Source organism: Anarrhichthys ocellatus, unplaced genomic scaffold, assembly GCF_004355925.1.
Source record: "Anarrhichthys ocellatus isolate YVR2014 unplaced genomic scaffold, GSC_Weel_1.0 scaffold312, whole genome shotgun sequence".
NCBI classification, from domain to species: domain Eukaryota; kingdom Metazoa; phylum Chordata; class Actinopteri; order Perciformes; family Anarhichadidae; genus Anarrhichthys; species Anarrhichthys ocellatus.
This window is the reverse complement of record NW_022280322.1, coordinates 36,517-60,663: the sequence shown is the minus strand read 5'-3', so window position 1 is coordinate 60,663 and position 24,147 is coordinate 36,517. Positions and strand designations below refer to the sequence as shown.

The 24,147-nt window shown below is 42.0% G+C and overlaps 1 protein-coding gene across 1 annotated transcript in view; it reads right to left on the bottom strand.

Moving 5' to 3' along the window:
- Positions 1–4,041: 4,041 nt before the first annotated feature.
- LOC116401275 (metallophosphoesterase domain-containing protein 1-like) overlaps positions 4,042–24,147 on the bottom strand; it is a 41,108-nt gene continuing 21,002 nt past the window's right edge. The window contains exons 3-5 of the mRNA XM_031879599.1: positions 19,256–19,371; positions 13,536–13,649; positions 4,042–8,643 (exon numbers count right to left, since the gene is read on the bottom strand). Coding sequence (XP_031735459.1) covers positions 8,522–8,643; positions 13,536–13,649; positions 19,256–19,371 — 352 coding nt within the window. The 3' untranslated portion in view covers positions 4,042–8,521. The remainder of the gene's footprint in view (positions 8,644–13,535; positions 13,650–19,255; positions 19,372–24,147) is intronic.

Below are 24,147 nucleotides of genomic sequence, written 5' to 3'. Positions count from 1 at the left end.
TGCTTGGTGCAAAACTGAAGATGATTTTTCAGTGTAGTTGTGCAGCCTTTCTTCTGAACATCAAATCCCCCCCCCCCCCTAATTTTTCTCCCAGTCTGTCCCCCAGTGCACCTCCAGGCGTGCTGCCTCAGTGGGGAGCCAGCAGGTAAGCACGGAGAGAAGGCCACGTGCGGCTGTGCAGCACTGCTGGAAGGAGATCCAGAGGAACTGCGCCGAGGAAGAGGGACACATCAGCCCCACCTCCTTCCTGGGTGAGCAGCAAACCACAGACACTCATATACGACACTTAGCTACCCCTTCTACCTGTTCCATGCTAACGACTGACCGTGCCTTGCAGAGATCCTCCACTCTCTCAACGTCAGAATGACTCGGGAGCAGTTTGAGCATCTTGCTGTGAAGTTTGACATCATCAATAATGGCCGTGTGTCATATCACAACTTCCTTCTTCACTTCCTGCTGAATCTAAAACCAGCAGAGACCAAGACGTTGCATGAGCGACATAAACTCCCTTTGCGGCGGTAAAAAACATTTGTTATAGTACGCTGCACATATCTGTAGTGAGACAAATAATGTCATATGGCTCATGAGTACCAGTGTGGTGCCCGTTAGGAGCAGGAAGTGCTGCTTGCAGCGTGGTCGAGAAGCGCTCATCTCTCGTTGACTCCAGGAAAGTGAAGAAGAGTTTGGTTGTAACATTAGAACATCAAGCATCCGGCAGCAAAAGTGAACTGCAGTCAATGAGGACATACTTGAATCAGTCCACAGAGCCCTGAAGCCCTGCCCCCGGCAGCCGCAATCGCTTGTTTATTCAAAGTTTATTAATATTGACTGTGTCGCATGTCCAAATTGCACCAACTTCGACACTGCACATCCTTGTGTTCCCATCAATACACCTGCCAAGTGTTAAGTAGAACAGCTGAACGGTTCATGAGATATTCAAAGGACACACAGACAGAGATTCTTTGCCTTCTATCCACGCTGAGCAGAACATTGGCACATTTCAAATGAAATCTGTAGTCCCTCTCCTTTCCTGTCTTTAGCATCTGATCTATTGTAGTTTTATTGGCTGCAAGTCTACGCTGGGTTACAGTGAAGTGGGTGGGTGGCTATGGAATGCGAGGGGGTGGCGATGGTGGACGACGGCGGGGTTGCCAGATTGTGTAAACTCAGCGGGGACCTCCCACCCCCAGGCTCTCGACTATCGCTTCCCATGACAAGCAAACTGGGCAAGTTGTGGTAAGTCGCGGTGCCTCTTTTTCTGGCATGGGGAGGTGTATATGAAGCTTTGAACAATGACACACGGGTGGGCACGATCTAAAAGGACTCCTGCTGAGCGACTAAGCCGAGCCCCCGAGCTTCAGTTGAGCGCGTGGGTGAGGGCCTTATCTGGCAACCCATGAGCTGCAACCTTTCCAAACCAACTTTGGAATCACAGATCTGCATTGTCTCGACCAGAAACCGACCATCTGTGTAGAATTGCAGAGACCCCCTGCATCTTATTTGATTCGATGGTGTGTCTGTGCGCAAGTTTACAGACACAAAAAACACTTTGTTCTCAGCTTGTGAAGAAGCAAAATGGTACCGATCATGTGGGTGCTCTCACCTTTATGTGTTGTTTTCTTTCTCCTTTGTTCCTTTCCTTCTGTCCGGGGGTCTGAGGGCGATCCCGCATGGTTTCAGACGGGCCCGGGGGTTCTGAGCAACACAGTCCACTCCTCCTGGACCTCCGTCCGACGCCGCTTTCTGACGTGTGACCCCGCCCGCACAGGAAGTGTCCCCAAGCAGAACTTCAGGAAGGTAGGGGTCCTGCTCTGATAAACTGGTTCTTTATGAATTATTGATGCAGCTCCGCTTGTGTCCCTTCTATCAAAATGTCTGAAGGAGAGTGACTGAAAATCCATGGAGCTCAAACTTGCAAAGACACACATACACGCACACAGACACCTACAGACAGACACACACACATGCACGCATGCACACACACACACACACACACCTGTTCACTTGACAGCCAATCAGTAATTTTAATTGTTCAATAAAGCTGAAGGTTGCAACAAGACCACGCTGACGTTTTGGCCCAGGAGAACAGCAGCTAACGCTCCTGTTTTATTGTCCCTGCCATTTACCTGCCATACAATCCACTGACGACAGATCGATAGAAACAATTAGCAAGCTGGTTAGCGATGACATCTCCTAAACCCCTCAACCTAACACACCAGGACACACACACACCCAGCTGCGTACAGCTGCTTCAACAAGGGTGGCCGGGTTACCAGCTGCACCGAGGGCCCCGACTCTCGGGGGCCGTAGTTTTAGTGTGTAGTTATAATTTGTGGTTATTTAATTTAATTGTAAATTAGTTATATGGTAATATGTGCTATAAAAAGCAAAATATAAGCTGAAATGGTGAGCATCTCAAATTAGCTTCCTCTGAAAACTTCTCTATAACATTACAGAATCAGAATTAGCTTTATTGGCCATGAATGCGTACGCATACAAGGAATTTGACTCTTTTGTTTTTACGTTGCTCTCAACGTACATACACAGAATATACAAATAAATGAGAAAAAAAAATAATTCTGATTTAATTTGATCTTAAATTGATTGATTCCATTGAGATTTATAAAATCCCACCGTCCGGAGGGAACTTTCTCATTTGACAGCTGAACAGTACACGAAAATATGTTTCTGAGAACATATTTTCGTGTACTGTGAGAAATAGGCGACGAAGTAACAGAATCTTAATTCATATTTGATCAGCGCTGCCTAGTTTGGCAGTTGAAATTCACCAGCAGTGATTGACAGCTGCGTTAGAGACTCCTCGGCTTCTTCGGGCACGGTGGAATCTTCTAAATGCCATTAGGAGCTCTTAGAGGAGCTCCTTTTTTTTTTTACAGATTATCTGTCTCATGCAGGATATATTGACAGTTTGAGCAAATATGATATTTATATTTTTTATTAAAGTTACCAACTGCAGCTTTAAGATGGCCCTTTAGAGAGGCCCTGTGTCAGACTACTTTTAATACTTTGGTTAATATTATGTTTACATGGTGCATATTCTTCAATAATACATTTGTGGGCAAAATGATCACAAATTCTCAAAATGATATGGGAAGGGTTGAGGGCCTCTTGGTGTTTTTTTTCTGGCCCTCACAGCAAGACTTTAGAATTTCAAATTTGATCTTTCACTGATTCGACAAATGGATCCATCAAGGGATTTGACGACTGAAAAAATATGGGGGAAAAAAATAAAGGAGAGACTTGTTCTCCTGCCTGACTATTTGACACTGATTTGTGTTCCAAAGCCAATCAAATAAAGTGCCTTTTTTTATGATGCAGACGGCGGGAAGGACCAGGCGCATCTTTTGTTCGCACGGGAAGTGAAAAGTGAGATGGATGACAAGGAGACGGAGGGGACGTCTGTCATTCATTCAAAGGAAAGCACTGCCGCCGCAGCAAGGTGGTACAGAAGCTCTCAGAGAAGGAGAGGAAAAATTTACTGGGAGTCATTATCTGAGGGGAGCTGGGAGTCATTATCTGAGGGGAGCTGGGAGAGGGACGAGCAGATGGAAACAGAAAAAGGGACAATCAGAACTAAGAAAAAAAGCTCAGCATCGTGGTTGGAGAGGCAGAGTGAGAAAATAAACGAGGGAGGGAGGGACCTGGAGGAAGAAAAGAATATATAAAAGCTAGTTGTATTAATGGCAAAGTAAAAAAGCCATCCGTGAATAAATTACCCGGTCTCCCCCTGGGATTACTAATATAATTATTTGAACGAGGGTTCTCATTAGAATGTGCAGAGGTGTGGAAGACCTGCGGAGCAAAATGGGAGACAGAGACGGAGCAGCGAGGGTTTATACTGGAAATTAACTCGCTGCTCTGGGCTCTATAATTGATACGAGACATAGATACCTTTGATTTGGAACAAAAGGGGGAAAAAAAACAGGACGGGAAAAGTTTCCTCGCCACCTCTAATAAAGGATGGGAGAGAGACAAAAGAGGAAGAGCGAGGATGGAAGTAAGGGAAGCATGATCCAGCAGTCACAGATAAGGTTTTATTCAATCGGTGAACAATCTCTCAGAACCAGCAGAATCCATGTGGTTTTTAAGAAAGAGAGGTAATTTACATTTTAGAGTTGTCTCCAGGAGCAACACAGTTACATTTTTGCAGTTGTTGGGTTTTCATTTTCCTGTCCCAAAAAATGTCCCGAACAACGATGGCAAAATACAATACCATATGAACACTTTCATTCCAAAATGTTATATGTCCATTAAAAAAAAAAAAAAGAGCTGAAGTTCATAACCATCCAGTAACGTTGAAGTATCCAGCCAATAGACATGTTACTAAGGACACAAACAATGCTTTATTGAGTACCACATAAAGTACTACCACATTCTGCTTTCAAGTTTAAGCTGTCAATCATTCGGCATGTGTGGGTGGCACCCCCCCTTTTTTTTTTAAACAGTACATATCTCATTTTGGAACAAAACTCTTCATATGCAGATTGTCTGAGTAGCAGAAGTCATTAACTCCTTTAAGCATGCCCCAAGAAAGAAATCAAGAAATAGTACAGCACTTTTTTTTTCTTTTTTTTCCCTCTCGGAAAAAAAACAAACAGGAAACACACATAACACGGCTACTGAAGCAGAGGAGCATCAAAGAGACATCTAAATGAGGACTGGAAGTGGAGAGTCGGACGAAACAGACGGCTCTTCATGAAACAGAGATGAAAGTTCCTCCCATATTTTGGTTTTTAATAGTTCCCTTTTATTCCTTTCTTGGAACGCCGTAGATGATAATTAAGTTTGTGTTTTAAACGATGAAGCTGAACACTCCTTTTACTCTCTCTTATTATTTGTATTGAATACACTCGCACAGACGCACATCCACACCCTACGTTGTGCAACACCATCTCCTGCCTACATTCAGACTATTACTGCTAACCCCATCTTAAGTCTCCCCAATCCATGCCCAAAACTCTGGATCGTAATGATAGATTGTGCCAGGATTCATTCTTCTGATCCAACACAACCAGTTCGTGAAGTGAACATGGTGCAACTGTTTGTTTCTCATAAATACTTAAGGTGTTGAGCAGAGATAGTTCTTACCTGCGTGACAATATTACATACCATTAAACACCCTCTTCCTTTCCTAGTAGGCTTTTAATGTTAAAGTTCTGCATGAAGAACCTAAGCAGTGATAGAAAAAAATGGCAAAGAATTAGGGCTGGACAATATGGCCAAAGATATTTTCACAATCGATTTGATCGATAGCGATAATTATCACGATATATATTTAATAATGATGCTCAACTTACAGTTTTAAGAGTATTCTCATCAGGAGAGAACCCTAAATGAATTATAGTTTACAATTTGCAATTATTTATCATCAGAACGGGTCGTTTGGGGTTCCCTACATATGTACAGTATATATGACACCTCCTGTTGTCATTTCACTGCTGGTTGCTGACTTTGAGCATGCGCATTGAGCCGGTTTAAAACCAATCCATACTTTCCGTGACCACGAGGATCCACTTTTGTCTGCGTGCTGTAAATGTCATCTGTCCATGTCCGCTCGGACGCCATGTGGATGTCTGTGTGCAGCTTAAAATTTGTGACCGACTGCGCATGCTCTAGTATCGTTCCACACTCTCATCCATTTGGTGGTGTATGCGCCTCTAGTTTGCAAAGTCGGAGAAAAAGATGTTTTGAAGAGAAGTTGTGCGAGGAGATCCGCTGTTACCCACATTTGAATAATTTGCCTTTACAGTAACATAAAGACAGCCAAATGGCGTTAAACTCCTGGCAAACAACGTCATAGTGTGTTACCGCTACCAATTGGAATGGAGTGTGCATCAGGAAATGTGCATACCTTGAACACCAGGCCGACACTGACCCACAATTGTATGAATGGAGCACGCAACCAATACAAGTCCACAGCTGTATTCAAGTTAGCACAGGGCTTGTGGTTAGCCCTGTGCTATCTTGAATGGGGATCAAATAATTAAATCCTGTTGCTCTTATAGATCAAAGCAGCAAAGCCGAGAATGACATGACATACATTTTTACCTTTCTTAGCTGTTAATTAGCAAACAGCCTTTGTCTGCCATGCAACCTCTTTGTGGACTATTTTTTACTTCATTATGTTCATAATTAGAAATCTAAAACCCTTTTACCTACTCTGCACAGGCTACAACATTTGCGGTCAATAAACCTACCATTGTCTTTGGACTTCAATGAGGCTTCCGCCTGCTTCTACAGTTTTAATTACTAGTAAAACCTGCAATGAAAATATTGCCAGTATATTCATATTCACTAAATTGACAAATGCCACATTTTAAAAAAGGGCTGCAAATACATATTATAAACTAGAGGTGCACTTTGAGACTGCAGAGCTCCGCCAAGGCCAAATGCCCGCGCAATGTTAAAAGTTAAAAATAGCTCCATGAATCTGAGCAGCTCCAACATTTTTATGGTACACCCTTCCACCAAGTTTCATGAAAATCAGGTGAGTAGTTTTTCTGTCATCCTATTGACAGACAAGCCAAACTGATATCATGAACTCCTTGGTCGATATAACAAATTACATTTTTGATGTTGATCTACCAGTGGTGTTGAAAAGTTAGCTAACAAATGAATGTATTTCACTGCTATCACTCCGACTGTGTGGGCCCGGTATTATTGGACATACAGAGTGTCTGTGTAGGTTTATCACAATCATCTGCAGGTGGTACAATATCTAGATTAGCATCTGTATACTAGGACTTCCTACATTAAGATGCATGTGTTGTCAAATTGGCAATTATGATTTCTATATTTGCCTGTGTTTTATTAAGCTGCAGTGCCCCTACTCTCTGCGCACCATAATTTAAACCTAATCTTCATACTAAACCTGCCCCTTGAAGAAGTGAGGATCTGCCTAGAACTCAACCTGCCCCACGTAACCGCACACACGCACAGGCACGCACGGACACACACACAGACTTTCTTGGTAAGTTATTCTGCTGCGTCTTTCCTTCTTTTTGCCTATTTGGAAACATTAAGACATCAGCTGGCACAATGAATGCTGATGTGCTGAGGAAGCGAGTGTAAGCTGCAGCCCCGGGGAACGTTTCATACATAATGTCGGAGAGCAGCGAGATCAAAGTGTGACGTGGTCTTGTTATGCTAAGCACATTCAGACTCTTACTGAGAACATCCTTATTCAGAAAATAGAGCAAAGCAGAAAAAAAAAAAAAAAAAGTTTTTTTTCTTTAAAACACAGACAAACTGCAAAAGAGACATGAAAGAGTTAATCACCAAAATGGGGCAGAGTAGCTTCACAGAGAAGAAAATACCATCATAAGCATTTACATTACTAGGAAATAGACCGAAGGAAATGTAACAACCACAAATATGAAGTCTTTTTGAAAAGCTTGCAACAGCTTGGAAATCTTTGAGAAAACCTTTTTTTTTTTCTTTACATTGACAGAGAACATTTACATTAAACCAGTTACAGTACATGTAGTTACAGCTTTATTCTTAAAAAGGGTGAGAAGTCTCCGTCTTTCCCGACACGAGGTACGGTCCTAGTAAACCACCAGTTTGACTGTCCAGGAGTAGCGTTAGCATGTAGCACCTGTCCAAAAAGCCAGCCCTCTCAGTCGCAGCTAACAAGCCATGCTAGTCCTTCACAGCGTGACTAGTAGAGAGAAAAGGAAAAAATATAAGAGGAGAAAAAGGTGAAAGGGGAGGTACATGGAAAGAGTGGAAAGGGGAGGAAAAAAACTAAACAAAGGGGAAGTGTCGCATGTGGTTTCCTCCGCGTCCTCCTCTAGGCACGCTTATGAGGGCTTTAATGAGGCCCAGGGGGAGCGGTGTCAACACGGCTGACACCCCGACTCTCACACAGCCCCTGGCTGAGACCTCTTGCTGCCCTCACACACTCGCTTTGATCGCACACGCTGGCAAAAAAAAAAAAAAAAAAAAAAAAAAATCATTCTCTGGGCCCGAGGAAGGGAGAGAAACAGAAGGAAGATGAGGGGGGTTGAAAAGTTCTGTTAAAATCCCTCTGGGGGGCCCAATGTAACGTCGCTGCTGTTGAGTCGTGGCTCAGCCAAAAACTCACGTAGACGAGGCGCTGGGTTGTTTCACTTTAAGTCCTAACGGTTTCAGCTCATTTAAAATGTGAGTGAACAACAACGTACAACGTGTCACATGGCTCGATGTAGGTGCAGTGTCTCTCTCGTCTCTCTGAGACCACATCAGATTGTCAGTGCAGTAAAAGAGGACAGAGATTTGTCCACATTGAAAAGCATCTCTCCACTCGTCCATTTGTCTGCTTTTAGACTCGGATGAAGAAATGATGGCACATAAAATAACAGCAAAAAGGAAGCGTCCCCTCCCTTTAGTCCGCTCCGTCTCCAGGCATGTACACACACCTGCCTTGTATTTACAGAATCTGCTTCGCCGACCCTCACCTGCCTCTCTTAGCTCTTTTCTCTTGATCGACGGCAGGCGTTTTGGGGCGATCCTCCTCTAGTCATGTGGTCCTCCCGGGGTTCGGGAGGTCAAAGACGATGGGCGCGTTCATGGGAAGGAAATTGACGGTGCAGGCGGAGGCGTTGACGAACGTTGTGGTGCCGTCGGTCATCATGCCGTAACCTGGGCATTAGGGAAAAAAAGAGAGAGAGAGAGAATAAGAGAAGGAAGATTTCTTTAAAATCTTACAGCATTTTGAGATTAAGCTGGAATTTCAGCATATGTGGTAAGGGTAGCAACTTGATTTATTCTTAAAAGTACGACGTATGACATTTCGTGTTTATTCTCAATTTTCACTTTATTCTCCACAATTAGACTTCATTCTTGAAATGGTATTTCAAATTTACTGTCACCATTTTATTTTTATTGTAAAGATGCAAAAAAAAAAAAAAAAAAAAAAAATCTTATGCCTGGCACCAATACTGAAAGTTCAACGTGTGTTCTTGACATTTAGTCTTTATTCTAGAATTGTATGTCAACTTTATTCTCAAAATGGTATTTTGACTATATCCTCAACATTTTGACTTTATTCTCATAATTTTGACTTTATTCTCAAGATTAAAGAAACAAAAAAATCATATGCCTGGCACTTATGATGAAAGTTCAACCTTATTCTCAATAATCCTTGACATTATTCTAGAAATGCTAAATAGAAATCTTCCTTCTCATGTTTTCCCCTAATGCCTGACCATAAAACTCTTCTGTAGATTTGACACCCATCTTTCCCAGATGTTACATTGCAGGCAGAATTTCCTGAGCTGCTGTAGTCAGTCATAAAGCAGCTATTTGTATACACTATATTCTCTCCTCCTTTATGGTATGCCTCTAAATTAAAAGAGCTCAAAGCAGTTTCTTTTATTACAGTGCAAATTTCAATGTGACCCATTATGGAATTGTTTACATTATTTTACTGCTTACCACAAAAACCTTGCCTCCCAAACGCAAATCTTCGGTAAATATCCACCAATATATGATTAAATAATCAGGGGAAGAACTGGCAATCCCAGTGGACCCCGGGACAAAAAGCAACTGTGATGCATCCGATGGCGATCGTAATAAATACATGGAGTTAATCTCTTGGACGACCAAACGACAAACACCAGTTATTGGCGCTATGCATAGCAGCGCATCTTTATCATTTCCAAAATGGCGAGAATCCAGTTTGAGCAAATACAGTATATGCATGAGTGTGACACTAACACCACTACAGTTAAATAATCTCTGCTCCAAAGGCACTTTGGATCGACGTTGCTTCTGTCAAAAAAAGAGAGTTGAGATCCCAGGAGAGCTGCCTTAAATGAAGGAATACATGTTCGGTATGTGAATCAGGCTAAGGGGACATAAAGCGTATACTTATAGTTAAAGGATGAAATCCAATAATCATATTAATGCAAGTGTGTAGTACGTAGAATTATGAAGTGATTTAACAAATGTAAAACTGATAATAATAATAATGTATGTGTATCTGAGTAAAGTGAAGTCTGTGTGTGTGGAAAGAGCTGATGTAAGCTGGGTGGGGGCCTTAAAGGCTGAGATGTTGAGTGTTGGCCGAGCACATACACGGGTGTAACCTGACACACGCTCAGAGCATTGAGGAAGTGAGAGCACCCACACAGGGAAGTTAGGTAGTTTCCAGAACACACACACAGAAAGATGGGTGTTGTTCGCAGCACATACACATAATCAATGATGTCATGATAATCATATGCCGAGTGAGGGAGTGTTGGGGAGGAGGGGGGAGAGAGAGCTCAAAGTGTTATAAGAGACTTGCAAATAGCAAGACGGGATTCATTGCGGGACGCCGACCAAGTGCTCCATGGAGAAACACTGTACCTCGTTCGACAGCAGCATCGGAGGACTTCGTCTCTGTTCACGGAAAGAAGACAGCCGTTCGTGGACAAAGATTGAAAGACGGAGATTTTCCTCTCCCCCGTTTGACTTTAACAACCGGACAACAGATGGACGCAGCTGCCCTAAAGACTTTGTACTGAGCCTGAGGGATCGCTGAACGGACTTCGTTGGCCGCGCAGGAGGAGCCGAAGGTTCGGCCGGACCTTCGCTCCTAAAAACCCCAAAAGGACTTTTTATTACATCGTGAATCCAGCTCCACCGAGCCGCCTCGGCATCGACAATTAATGAGTATAACCTAAGAAGAAATTGTAACCTGATCGAATCAAGTATAGTATTATTTTATGTGAGCTGTTGCTGTGCCCCTGCTAATATATCCTGCAATAAATATCTAATCTGCATTTAAAGTAAATTTCTCCAGAGAATTCATTTGCCTAAGTAGTGAAAGTTCCTCGTGGCAGTAAAAAGTTAAATCTATTGTATGTTTAACAACAAGAGTTCTGAATGGTTATCCTAGTGACCAGTCCACTTAACAGTCCCTTACGGTTTTTAGTTGTAATCCTAGCCGTTAAAACCTGGCAATTTACCAAGAGCCCAGATCCAGAAGAGGAAAGCTGCCATAACTGACGCGACTGGTAGAAGCGCCCGGCCAGGGTGGCCCCTCGGCCGTGTGCACGTTACCAGAGGAAGCAGGGTAGACGTCAGGAGTAACGGTAGTTAGCAGAGCCAGGCGAGTTTTCTCGACAGAACACCCGCTCGACAATCTTTTAATAGAGAGCTGAGTCAGTAGGTAGCCCCGTATCGGGCCAGTGAAAACCCCCGGATCTAACACTTCCAAATGGCAGATGTAAAAGTGTTAACATTTTGTTGAGCATAAAGTTAACACCCATCTCTCAGAAAGAACCACAGTACAATTTAACTTTGCACTACCAGTGATTTTCTTTTAAGTGTAGGTGTCACGTTCACCATCTCTTGGAACCGAGCAGATGTCCAAGTTGGTGCTTTCAGATTTGGAATACATGAATACAAAACACGCTGAGGATAATGGCTGTCTTTCTGAGTTCCCCCTCGGAGTCCTCGCATTAATGAAGAGAGCTGCTTTCAGCCTCTTTCTCCTAATATAAAGTGTGATCTAGTTTCTAATCTGGTTCTCTGTGGTGGGGGACCGCTGCATGGGCTCAGCGCTGACCTGATGACCCCAAAAAAGCAATCCTTCAGCCCAGGGAGACGGCCTCTCTGCCCTCGCTGGCCTGGATGTAATGCTCAGAGGGATGTGGCTGCTTAGCTATTCTTTCACATATACACTTTAAGCATTTTCTTCAAGAAAATTATTGAACATTATCTCCATATTATCTAAGTTTACATGGCTAGAATTCAATTGTCTTAGCCAGTTTAATTAACTTAAAAATATTTAATTTAAGGAAAAAACAATACCATGATAAATACATGGCTTTTTGCTACATGTGATTGGTTAATTTAAATAATAAGCTTAATGTTTAGGTGGGACATGTGAGAATGATTCAGACAGTGATGTAGCGACGGGTATAAAAATGTATGCAAAGTAACTGCCGCCTTCAGATTGTGATAAAGTAGAGGTCCCTCTTATTCATTTTGATGCAAAATATGATATTGCATTCTATGAATTCAGGTCATAAGGATTTATGTGAGCCTTAAGATATGTAGACTGTATTCGGTAAATAAAAGGGGTTAGTTCATAGTTGGTATACATCCCTGAATAAAAACCATCACAGTGCAAACATGTTTTGTATGTATGTGGGGATATAATTGAATTCATATACATTAGCCAATGGCATAATCTCCCCTTCGTGTAAACCTGAGGGGAGATTATGTGTTCAGTCGTATGCATGCGTGTATCACGTGTGTCTGTCCACGGCTAATCTCGCATACTGCTGGAATCATCAGCATAATATTTTCTGTGCTCATTAATAACTGTATGCTCTCAGTGTTGCGGTGATTAACAGTTATTGAAAACCTATGTCATTGACTGTTTTATTCTGTGGTTGATTGCCGACTCCTCTTGCCTCTTAACCAGCCGGTCTGGGCCGCAAGTGATCAACAACCGCTTCAGTTTCTGTCCAGATTTGCACGCCTAGGTAAGCCGCAAACAACGTCAGCAGTGAAGTTGTATAGTGGCAGTAAATGTACAGTGTTGGTTACAGTTTGCACATGAATAAACAGTGCAAAAAAAAAAAAAAAAAAAAAACACACGCAAAAGTAAAGGGAGAGTGTGTGGAATTATAAACTGGTCTCTGGACGGAACCATAGAGCAGCACACTGCGCTGACAAGGTTGTAAAATATAGATACATTTATGCATTCAGAGCCTTTTTTTATTGGGCATCAACCTCCAGCCATCAACTACGTTTTGTTGAAAGCTAAAAGGTTGCGATTACGCCTGGGACGTAGCAGCTGAGATGCGTGGCTGCCCAGAGCCGGTGCAGACAGCTGAGTAGATTCAAATCTGGTGTGGGAGTGGTACGCTTGCTGTCGAGATTAGACGATGGGCGATTGAGGTTTGTATTCAATCAAATAATACAGCAGTGGTCATTGCAGACACACCTGCCGGAGATCTGAGGGTACTATTCTAGTTTCCACTGTGTCAGTTTGATTCATTCACTTAAGGACCACCAAGACTCTGCGTCTTCTTATTGTCCAACTGCCAAAATCCACAGAGAAGATCTGAGACGGTTAAAATGTTGAAATGGGGCGACTGTGGCTCAGTGGTAGAGCAGGTTCGTCCTTCAATCAGAGGATCGGGGGTTTGATCCTCGGCTCCGCTACTCCATGTTGATGTGTCCTTGGGCAAGACACTTAACCCTAAATTGCTCCTGTATGTGCCTACAGTGTGTGAATGTTGTAGGAATGTTAGATAGTTCTGATAAGCAGGTGGCACCTTGCATAGTAGCCCCTCCCATCAGTGAATGAATGGGTGTGAATGGGTGAATGACATGTAGTGTTAAAGCGCTTTTGAGTGGTCGGAAGACTGGAAAAGAGCTATACAAGTACAGTCCATTTACAATTTGGCATTTAAATGGCTCAACCAAGTCCCCTTCAATTATTTTAAACCCCTGGATTTAACATACAAGCTGGTCTACCTGCTTTGCGGAGGTTGTTGGGAGTTGAGCATTTTACAAACTCGTTCAAGTACCTTCATGAATATGTCCGAAAACATGTAACTTGGGCTTGATTCTCCTCTGGACTGTGTTCAGCAGCTCCATGCACCCCACACGCTGCATCTTCTTCGGGACCCAGTCCAGGAAACCTGCACACAGTGACACACAAATCAAACACACTTTTCACTAAACATGCTGCTTCTCACAGAAGCCTGCAAAAACGCCATGGCACATATGAAGAGCTGTGGTCCAAATTTAGATAATGAGGTGGTGTAATGGTTAGTTGGCGAAAGAAAGTCTTCCACTGTTATAAATCTGTTACAATATTTGTCCGCTTTGTAATATTCTATGTTTGTCACTATAATGTGGAGATGGACAGCAAGCTACAATGCAATGTGGTCAGTCGAGCCTACTGTGGAGCCTACAGAGGAGGGGCCGTGAATAGCAGAACAATGCCACGTTTTATTGAGCGGGTAACTTAACTGTAGGTCTTCTAAATATTGCATTGCGGGAAATGTGCTGTATAATTACCACTCAACTCAACCGCAACTTCAGGCAGACTAAAAAGCCCCACCCCCCTGTTGTGAAAGTGAAACATAACATGGTGAATACAAACATCTTAAGTTCAGGCAACAAAAACATTTAAGTTAGATTTAGTAGAAGATTGTGGTTTGGGATAAAATAAGTAGCATACATTTATGTTGGCAACGTGGCAAACTAACATTTCTTTTCACAATCAACACGTGAAATGATGAAGGCACTTGCAAATGACATAACACAAAATGTAAACCATAGAAAAAACGTGCTATACTACGTGACGTGGTTACGTACATAACTTAAAAAAAAGTCTGCTTGTTGACACAAACAGCGGTCTCCTTGGTGAAAGTCCTGTTTGTTTGAACTCTCAATTTACTCCTACTTCCTCACTAGGTGGACTGTGTTGCTCTCTATACTTCAACTGATTTCCTCCTTTGCTCCCATCATAACTACGACTACTAAAGGTCAACGTTGTCTCCTTGTATTTGTATCAGTGATCAACCATGTTAATAGATCCTAAAAAAAAAAAAAAAAAAAAAAAAATATACATTTTGTTATCAGTCATATTTGACTGTTTTAAAATAGTAACAAAACAATGAACTGTTTAATCCTTACTTTCTTACATAAAGTGTTATACAGTAATGATCCGGTGTGGATCATTTCAGTAATGCGGGCAGCAGCGTGATGATACTGTTGGGTTGATTTTCTGTGTTTACACAGCTGAATGTGTCTCCGCGACGGTTAGACATTTCATCTCCCTTCAAAAAGTCATACATCACATTTTAAAACGAAGCCGTCCATTTCAGACTCCTTGTCTAATGGCAAACTGCACATCGCAGCACCAAAAAAAATAAAAAAATAAAAATCAATCACAGCCACACAGATGCAGACTTCACAGTGTGTGTGACAAGGATGAAGCATGGAGTGTATATGATTTAGTGGCTGCTCTGCGAGGAGGGATGCTGCTGATGCTGAGTCAATAAAAGCATCAAGTCGGAGAAATAAAATGACCGAGGAGCTCGTGCCTCCATCTTTTCTGCCTTCTGTCGCTCTGCCCAGACGGGAAACAGAAAGGAAAAAGAAAGAAAAGACAGTGAAGTGAACAAAAGAACAAATGAGAAAAGAAACTGAAACAGGACTTGCATTGTTTTGATCAAATTATTGTCTATAAAATTCAAGATTGTAAAAACACAAAAATACTGTAAATTGCCACGGTTTCCATAAATGATATGCATTTGTTATTAGTTATAACTTAAGCCTTGAATAGAGTGCAGAAACAAACATTTCAAAAAACAGCATCTTCTCCAAATTGATCATGAGATTACCATAACCAGAGCAGATTTCATAGACATCTGGCCAGTAGATAAATATCTTGATCTTTGGACCAAAATGATGGACGGACAGAGGAACAGATTTAAAGACTGACATTGCAACCCCAACTGTGAACCCACAGACTGTGGTGTGGTAAGAAGTGAGCTCCTACTCATTTTCTACAAGATGAATGTAAATTGCTTCCCAAAGCATTGTGGGATAGCAGGTGGACTAGACCTGACCAGCAACTCGAGAAACAGGAGGGCGGTTTAAATACCTTTCAGCAACTCATGGCACAGTTTGCCTGGAAGCTTTAAAAAAAAAACCTCAAAAATAAAGTCACGTTTTCACCTTTGGATAAATGTCTATGGAGAAAATGATTGCCGTGACTTCCGATTGAACCTTGTCTCTAAGATTACAGATATAAATCAAGATTAATTAATACATTTTCATATTAAAACATGAAAGGGCCTCCAACAAACCAACGGTTTAAAGCCACGTCTCAAGTCTTTAAGAGCGAGGCCAAGCCACATCTTAAGGACAAGCCCAGTCAATTCTCAAGTTTTTATGGGCGAGTCCAAGCCATGTTTTGAGTTTCTACGGTCATGTCCAATACCAGTCTCACAAGTAGGGGAAGTCTCTAGTTTTAGGACCAGACCAAGTCAAATCTGAAGTATTTAAGGGCGAGTTCAAGCCAAGTCTCAAGTCTTAATGTACAAGTCCGAGAAAAGTCTCAATTGTTTATGGACTAGTCAAAGAAAATTCTTAATCGCTAATAGTAAGTTCTCATTTTTGCAACTCGAGTCTCAACCTCAAGTTTCAAAGTCAAATTTGAACAGTAGTTTGAATCGCCTAGCAAAACTATACAAAGGTTTGTGGCCATTTCGGGTAATTGTAAGCATCGACAGGGCAACAGCAAGTCTCATGATTTGGACAAAAGAAAAGAAAGATATAGAGAAAGTCTTTCTATGGGTGATTCTTTATACATTTTACCACCAAACAGTGCAAAGAATCTCACTCAGGACAAAGTTAATGGACCATCTCATACTCAACACAGACATAAAAACGTCCATGTTTTTAGCCGGCAGTGAATCAATAATGACGGTAAAGTAATACGGTCTGACTTCTTTCTCCTTGAAATGTCTATCTGTAAAAAAAATAAAAAAAAATAAAAAGAAATACTTTCAATATCAGTTTAAGTTTTAAAAAAAAAAAAAAAAAAAAAAAAAAAAAAAAAAAAAAAAAAAAAAAATAATAAAAAGCTGCCTTTAAAGCGTGGTCGTTACAAGCCTTGGGAGATGGCGGAAGTGAAGTGAGAAGTTAAGAGGGCTTTTTGCTCTCATGTGCTGCTTGTTTCAAAGCAGCTGCTGCTGCTTTGGGCACTGCGCCCGTTTTCCTCTTTTTGTCTCACTTTGTCCCTCTCTCTGCTGTTAACTTCTTCCTCACAGCCAGATAAAGAGGCCGTATTTTCCTCTCGAGCTGCCGATCTGCTGTTTTATCGCGCCTCATAAAAGACGGGAGCTTTTTGCTGCAGTGCGAAACGATGTCTTGCTCACAACTCCTTTTTTTCCGTCACCTTCTCGGCCATCATTCGTTTCACACCATTCTTAACAAAATATTTTAAGAAAGGATGTCTTTTCTTGACCTCTGCCGCTTTGAAGAATCCACTTCATCAGCAAAACTTTTGTCCTCCATCCCCTTTTTTTGTTTCTTTCTCATGCCATTGTCACGAGAGAGAGACACACACACACACACACACGCACACGCACGCGCACGCACACGCACACACACACACGCACACGCACACGCACACGCACACACGCACACGCACACGCACACGCACACGGCTGTGTTCGTGGCCGAGACTCAGACGTTGAAATCAATCTCACACACACGCGTCTGAGCACCACAGCTGCAGCAGGAGATGAGGTGTGAAAGTGTGTGAGGGTCAGAGAGAGGGAGGAGAGTGTGTATGCGCATGAGCATCTGTGTGTGTGTGAGGCAGAGACGTGCAAGCAGGATGTCACGGGCGACTGTGGCGAAGTGGATAGCAGGGCTGTCCTTTTCAATCAGAGGATCAGTGGTTCGATCCCCGGCTCAGGCTCCACTAGTTGCTTGTTGATGTGTCCTTGAGCAAGACACTTAACCAATCTGTCGCTTTGGATTTAAGCGTCTGCTAAATGACTGTAATGTAATGTCAGTTAGCTTGTGAGTCGGCATCTGTGTTGGTTTCAAACCTGTGCCATGTTTATGTATGAGGATGTAAAAGCTGAAAGGCGATCACAAAGAAGGTGACCGGAGTGTGTGAGTCATCGCTTTGATTACCTTCCCCCTTTATTCATCCACTCAACGACAGTGATTCTTCAGCACCACTTCCAAATAAAGCGTGCTGATGAGTCTGTAAAAGCTGAAGATGGATGTAGTTTGTGTTTTGCAGGATCTATTGAGATAAGAGAATTCTTCAGGAAGTGCAGTTAGTGACAGTGTGGGCTCCATGCGCTCTTACAGCTTGATGGAGTAGCAGCAATGGGGGGTGCTTAGCAAAGGGCCAATTTGCAATATCCCCTGTTCAATTCCAGCCGGGGATCTTTTTGTTGCATGTTACTGTATCATATTTACTAAAAAAAAAAAAAAATAGAAGACATGATGGCAATTTTATAGGTTGTTGCCAGTATTTCTAGATTCAATACATTTAAATGTGACTATTTTTAGGTCACTACATGAATGAATAAAGGACCTTTTTTTCAGGCCCAGACACATGCAGTGTATTGATCAAACAGATGGAGTCGCAGTTTGTGTTTCAGTTATTTGTTCAGGTGTTTGCTAGGTGCATCTTTTTCTTTTTGCATATGCATTTTAGGAAGAATAATGTAAGTAATAGGCAAAGACATGTTAACAGATGTTGATTATGTGTTCCTCTGGATTTACTGATGTCAGGACTGGGCGGAAACTTATGCTGCGTTCCAGACAAACTTTGAGGTCGGAATTTTCTCATTTGATATTTGCAGCATAGACATTTTTCTGGCATTTTCAACGTTTTCCCAAATAACTAAATTTATAACAAGATAATTATCATAGACTGTTGACCATACCCAGCTACTTAATAACATATCGCAACATATTTTGACATTAATTTAGGAGAACAGGTTTTATTATACAATAGTTTTTATTACGTTAATCAAATACATAGAGTAAACATTGCCTTTTAGTTGATGGTTTAATATTTACAATGTTCGCTTCTATTGCGGTGTGACTTCAGACCAATGCTTCTTCATGAAGTCATGGTAGATGGGTTTGTCCTGAGCTCACAAGTAGGAACTCCGATTGTATTTTTTCTAGTAGGAGGTCGGACATTTTTGAGTTCCGAGTTGTTCGTAATGCAGCTCAGATGGAAGCTACAGGACAGTTAGTGGGGAAAAGAACCTTTATAATTATTTATTATAAGTTTGTATACAACTGGAAACATGATCAGATTAGGCTAAATATTATTAAAGAGCACAATGTCTGTTAACTATAACACAAACAACACTTGGACTTGAACTTAACTGTCAATAAACTGTAAAATCACTACAGGCTGCCAATGCATGTTGGTTTTCTTTTGATAAGACATTTATACTTTGGTATTACCATTCACATCAACACCATCTCTACCTGCTGCTTCATCTCTTGCTCCACCAGTGGCTTGTGTACATTTTATGCATCTTTGATTTGAATAAATATTCAGATAAAATAATATAATTGAATGAGTAACATTTTGTATAACAGTTTTATTTGGTGGAACCAAAGTAAATGAATACGACATCATTTATTTTCACAGTTCAGTGATCTGTACATACACACAATTTACTTTAGACATATGTTGGAGCCTTTGTGTGTGTGTGTGTGTGTGTTGTAATGTGTGTCTCACCCAGTGGGGGGCAGTGTGTCACCAGGATGTCTGTGTTGTCGGGGATCTGGTTCCACTTGTCCAGCAGAGCCTGACCCCGTGGCAGGTTGAAGCCCCAGCCATAGTACCAGGGCTGCCTGCGCACACACGCACAGGAAGTAAGAAGAACAGATGGGTTGGTCACTGTGGCAAGTACAGACAAATGTCATGTGGGATGCTTTGACTCTTTTTTATCAAATGTCACACTATCTCTCCTTACATTGATATGATAATAATAATAATAATAATAATAACAACCAATTAGTGATTCATTAATTAATTATAATGAGACATGATCTTCAATTGAACAGTTATAATCATATAATGCACACTATGTGGAAGCATTTAAGTCAGTTAAATCATTTTTAAATCCTTTTTAGAGCTCGACCGATATAATAATGATAGATTGGAGCAGGAAAAAGACAATTATTCATCCGATACTCCGATACTGATTTTCTGCATGTTTTTTGTCTATGTTACTTGATATAGAAATAAAATTAAAAGCAGCTATTATGATAGGAACACCACTTTGTCAGCTGTTCACCGGGGCCGAAAAGTTTTACCGCACATTTTTCTTTACCCCAATTGCCAGAAAGAATAATGCGTTCAAGGTTTTAGGAGTTTTTATGTAGTGAAGAATAGCTTTCTGAAAAAAAGATGCAGTCTACATTCAAAAACATAATTCCATGTCCGTCACATATTTATGGCTATAGCGCATAAATAAATGACAGACTCCATATAAAACGCTGATGTACGTCTCTGTGAGACTGCAGCCATCAGTCAAACCGACCTATCAGTCGACCTATAATCCTAGTATTTCAAGTGTTCAAGCTCTGATTCTAAGTGACCTAATAGGTTACAGGTGTTTTCACAGGTGCATTCTGGGTGCAGGTGATTGACAATCGAGTGTGGTATTTCAATGGAAGTGTTGAGAGAACATGTTTGGAGATAACCTTGTATGGTTTTTTTTTAAATTTTAGACTTGTGTAAAGCCAAAAATGTTCGCATGGTTCAGCATACCTGCTCGATAGATATGATGCATGAGTTAATGCTTTCCATAAATGTGTCACAGGTACCGTTTTTTGTGTCATGACAATTACAAAAAAAAAAAAGAAATGTAAATGAACCACTGAACACACAGCAAAGCAAGACGGGGGAAACATTGTTAGTGAATATTACACCACAATTTTTGCTGACATTGTTGATTGGACTGTAGGGTTGGGATTATTTTTGACAAGGGTCTAATGTAATCACTTTGTTAATGCAGTTTTCCCGAGTTTCAGCATATGCAACATTTTGGTGCAGGCCAGCAAATATCTGGCCTCTTTGTAGCTGTGTTTTTTAAGCATCTTCTTAAATAAGTCGCTCTCCAATCCAACCTTTTTTTTTTTGCTTCCAACAGAATTTAACCCGATTGTGCCTGAAGTTGTGGCCTGGAGTGGTTTGTATTTGAAAAATATAAGGAGAAATTGTGGAACTCCAGCTTGACCTTTCACTTCTCTTTTTGCCCCTCACACAAACAGACTTCCTCCTTCTACTGTCTCAACACGAGGTTTGACCTTCAAGATGAATAGCAGTCGTCTAGTGTACGAATCAAACAGGATCCCCGGCAGGGGGGCGGGGAAGGGTGAACAGAAAGCTACATTAAACGCCTCCTTGATCACAGTCGGGCCCCGGAACGCTCGGCGACGGGAGGAAAAAAAAAGTAGAGGAGAAAAGAAGAGAAGAACGGGAGAGTCTTGACGGCTGGGGCTCGTGTCCCTTTACTTTGATAACGGACGCCGCGGTCGTGAGTGACGGAGAAGAAATTAACATGTCACTTACAATCTGTACTCCGATCCATCTTCCTCTCCAAAGCGCCGCACGTGTGTGTGTGTGTGTGCCGCCTCTGCGCAAGCGGCTTTTTTTAAATTGCCAAGTGCAGTCACTCGAAACACCAACTTTATCGCCGTGGCCCGACACGTCTGTGCTCAGTGGCACATCAGATGAGGATTTTCTTTGAATAATTTCCGGAGTGTGTGTGTGTGTGTGTGTGTGTGTGTGTGAGTCTGACATGCTTGGGGACTTCGGAGACAGAGAGACTGGCCTGAAAATAGGAAGTAATACCTGTCACAGTCTCCTTGTCCTTCTCTCCAATTAAGAAAGCTAAAAACGGAGACTCCAAGTCGCGTGCGGGCGGGGGATGGGTGGTCCAGCACATGTGGCGGTGCATCATGGGAAATCAAGTCCTACATTTTGGCTGGAACGCCACGCGATTATAATTCCATCACTTCCTGAACATCAGAGACTAAACATTTCTGACGAATGATCCGACGCTGCCCATGAACACAGTTTCAATAATTTACCCGGCTGATATTAAAACATTTAGACTGGCCTTAGCATATTAATAGGGCCTGTGGAATGTAATATTCATGTCCGTCTTCACATGGACCTCTCAATTAAAATGAAATGTGCTTGGCGGTGCGCTCGATGCTCCCAGAGTGAATGGAGGGATGAAGAGAGAGCAAACAGGAAGACATTGAGGTTTCCCTCAAAAAACGACCACCTTAGATAGATAGATATAACGGAGTCGTATTCAGCACAGAGAAGGATTCATGAGGATGGAAAGAACAGGTGGATGCCGTTCAAGTCAATTTAAAAGGACCAGTGTGCAGGATTTAGGGGGCTCTACTGCACCGCCATGTTTCTACAGTAGCCCAAAACGGACAAACCAAATACTGACTCAGAGAAAGACTTATGTTATAATGTGAGGAGGAAACTAAGTCCTACACAGTAGTCCTGCAAAGGTCCGTATTGTACTTTTGCATATCTTACTAACTAGTCATATTCTCTTGACGTTATTCACAACCATTTTCCAAAGCATATCCAGCATTTACATTGATTTCTTGTCTTCCAGACAGCCATTTCATATCAGCTTCCTGTGAAAATCTACTCGATCAACTTGAAGAGATTCACTGCATTATGTTGTTTTCCAAAGAAAAATGTCTTGATGTCATTCAAATAATGCTAATATTACTCTTCATTCCCTGTGTGTGAAAGGTGGATGTTTGGATTCACAACCTTGACTGCAGAAATTGTGATCTGCATCGGATTATTTGAACTACAACCATGAACTTTCCCTTACCTCGACCGATAGCTTTTCCTACTCAATCAGATTGATGTTTCGTGCCTAAACATAAAGGTACCATGTGCAGGTGTTGATCACTTCTCATACAGAAAGCAATTTGAGGGAGGATGTCATTCCCCTTGTTAAAAAAAATTGACCAGAGTGCATCCCGTGTTCACCTGCCGCCACCCTCTCTCCATCTTCTAATAGCAGGGAGAGTGCAGAGGCAGAATATGTTAGTCTAGTCTGGCTGACTCATGGATACTTTATCTGACTGAGGTTTGTGCGCCAATTAGAATCTACGGCCTCCCACCATGACTCGGAAACATCAGTAGCCCGAGGCCCCGATCACACCGGGACGCATCGCAACAGGTGCGGCCGCTTCAAAAACGCCCGTTGGCAAAGAGTGTCGGGCAAAACAGCTGATGAGCCGGTGGAGCTATCAAACGTAAATAACAGGGGAAAAAAGTATTCAATGCGGACATGGAGCTCTTGCTGTTACTCTGCTGTTGGAGGAGGAAGGGAAATATTATGTTCATCGTTATTAAAAACTGCTAATATTACCCTTTCGTCTGCCTCTGTCCGTTCCTATCACATAAACTGTCATTAAAACAGGAAGTCAGTGGTAAATTGTAAAGCCCGCCTCTTGCTCCATTTGGCTGTCTGCCTGGGCCAACTATGACATTGACGGGCAGTGCGACTCCGTGCCTGCAGCTGAAACGTTGAGAATATTTAAACGTTTAGGTGTCTACGCCAGTTGCAAAATGGTTGTATGCGCACGTGTTTCTAGCGGCTTGTCTCGGTGTGATCGGGGCCAAACTGTGCTGTCCGTGGTTCTGAAGCAGCAGTCGGGTTTGAAATTGCGATTCTATCTCTGAATCCTGCCCTTCCGTGGGTGACAGAGGACCCTCACATCGGAACAGGAAGATACCGATAACAGCTGAAAAAAAAACAAAAAGCGAACGACTTTATACTGCCATGCATTAGCTGCAACAAGTTTCAGACTCCTGGAGTTGATTTTCATAATGCACTTAAATGAATTGAACCAGCGGTTGCCAGGGAAGTTAGACAATGTGAGAGCTGATTTGGCAACAATGTTAAGGATACACCGTATTTTAGTTAATGGGACAAAGCATTCATGATTCTTCAAATGCTCGCACACGTGATCTGTGGTTGATCAATGTTGCTTTTGAGTTCCTGTCAACTTCTGAAAAATACACTTTCAAATTAAAAAAAAAAACAAAAAAAAAAAAAACTTTCCTTTTAATCATTTTCGAAGCTGTTTATCCAATTTAGTGTAAAAAGAAAAAGTTCTTCAGTACACCTAAAACACCGATGATCCAGTCTATCATTTTGTCAGCAGAGGATTATAAAGCACCGCGGCTTCTTTAATTTTACTGACAATCCTTCTGTAAGACAAGGCGTCAGTCTTTTGTCAAACGGTTTGTATCTCGTTTTGCAGCGTGTCTTTCTGCGGCGTCCGCCTGTGCCGGGAAATAAACGTCTGCGTGCCGACCCGTGGGCGTCTCCATCGCGGTTGCTAAAAAAGAGATTATCTCTCGCAGAGGAATTGACCGTAGCTTCTCTCGCTCTCCGCCAGAGAGACCCGCTCCCATGTTTGCCGAGCTAACTGAATGTAATTCCACGGATAATATCCCTGCTTCAGAATTGTGATGTTTTTATCAGGTGAGGGATTAGCAAGTGGTACAAGTGATTTGTGTTAACGTAGCGGAGGGGGAAGCGTGGAGCATATGAAAAGAATCTGCTA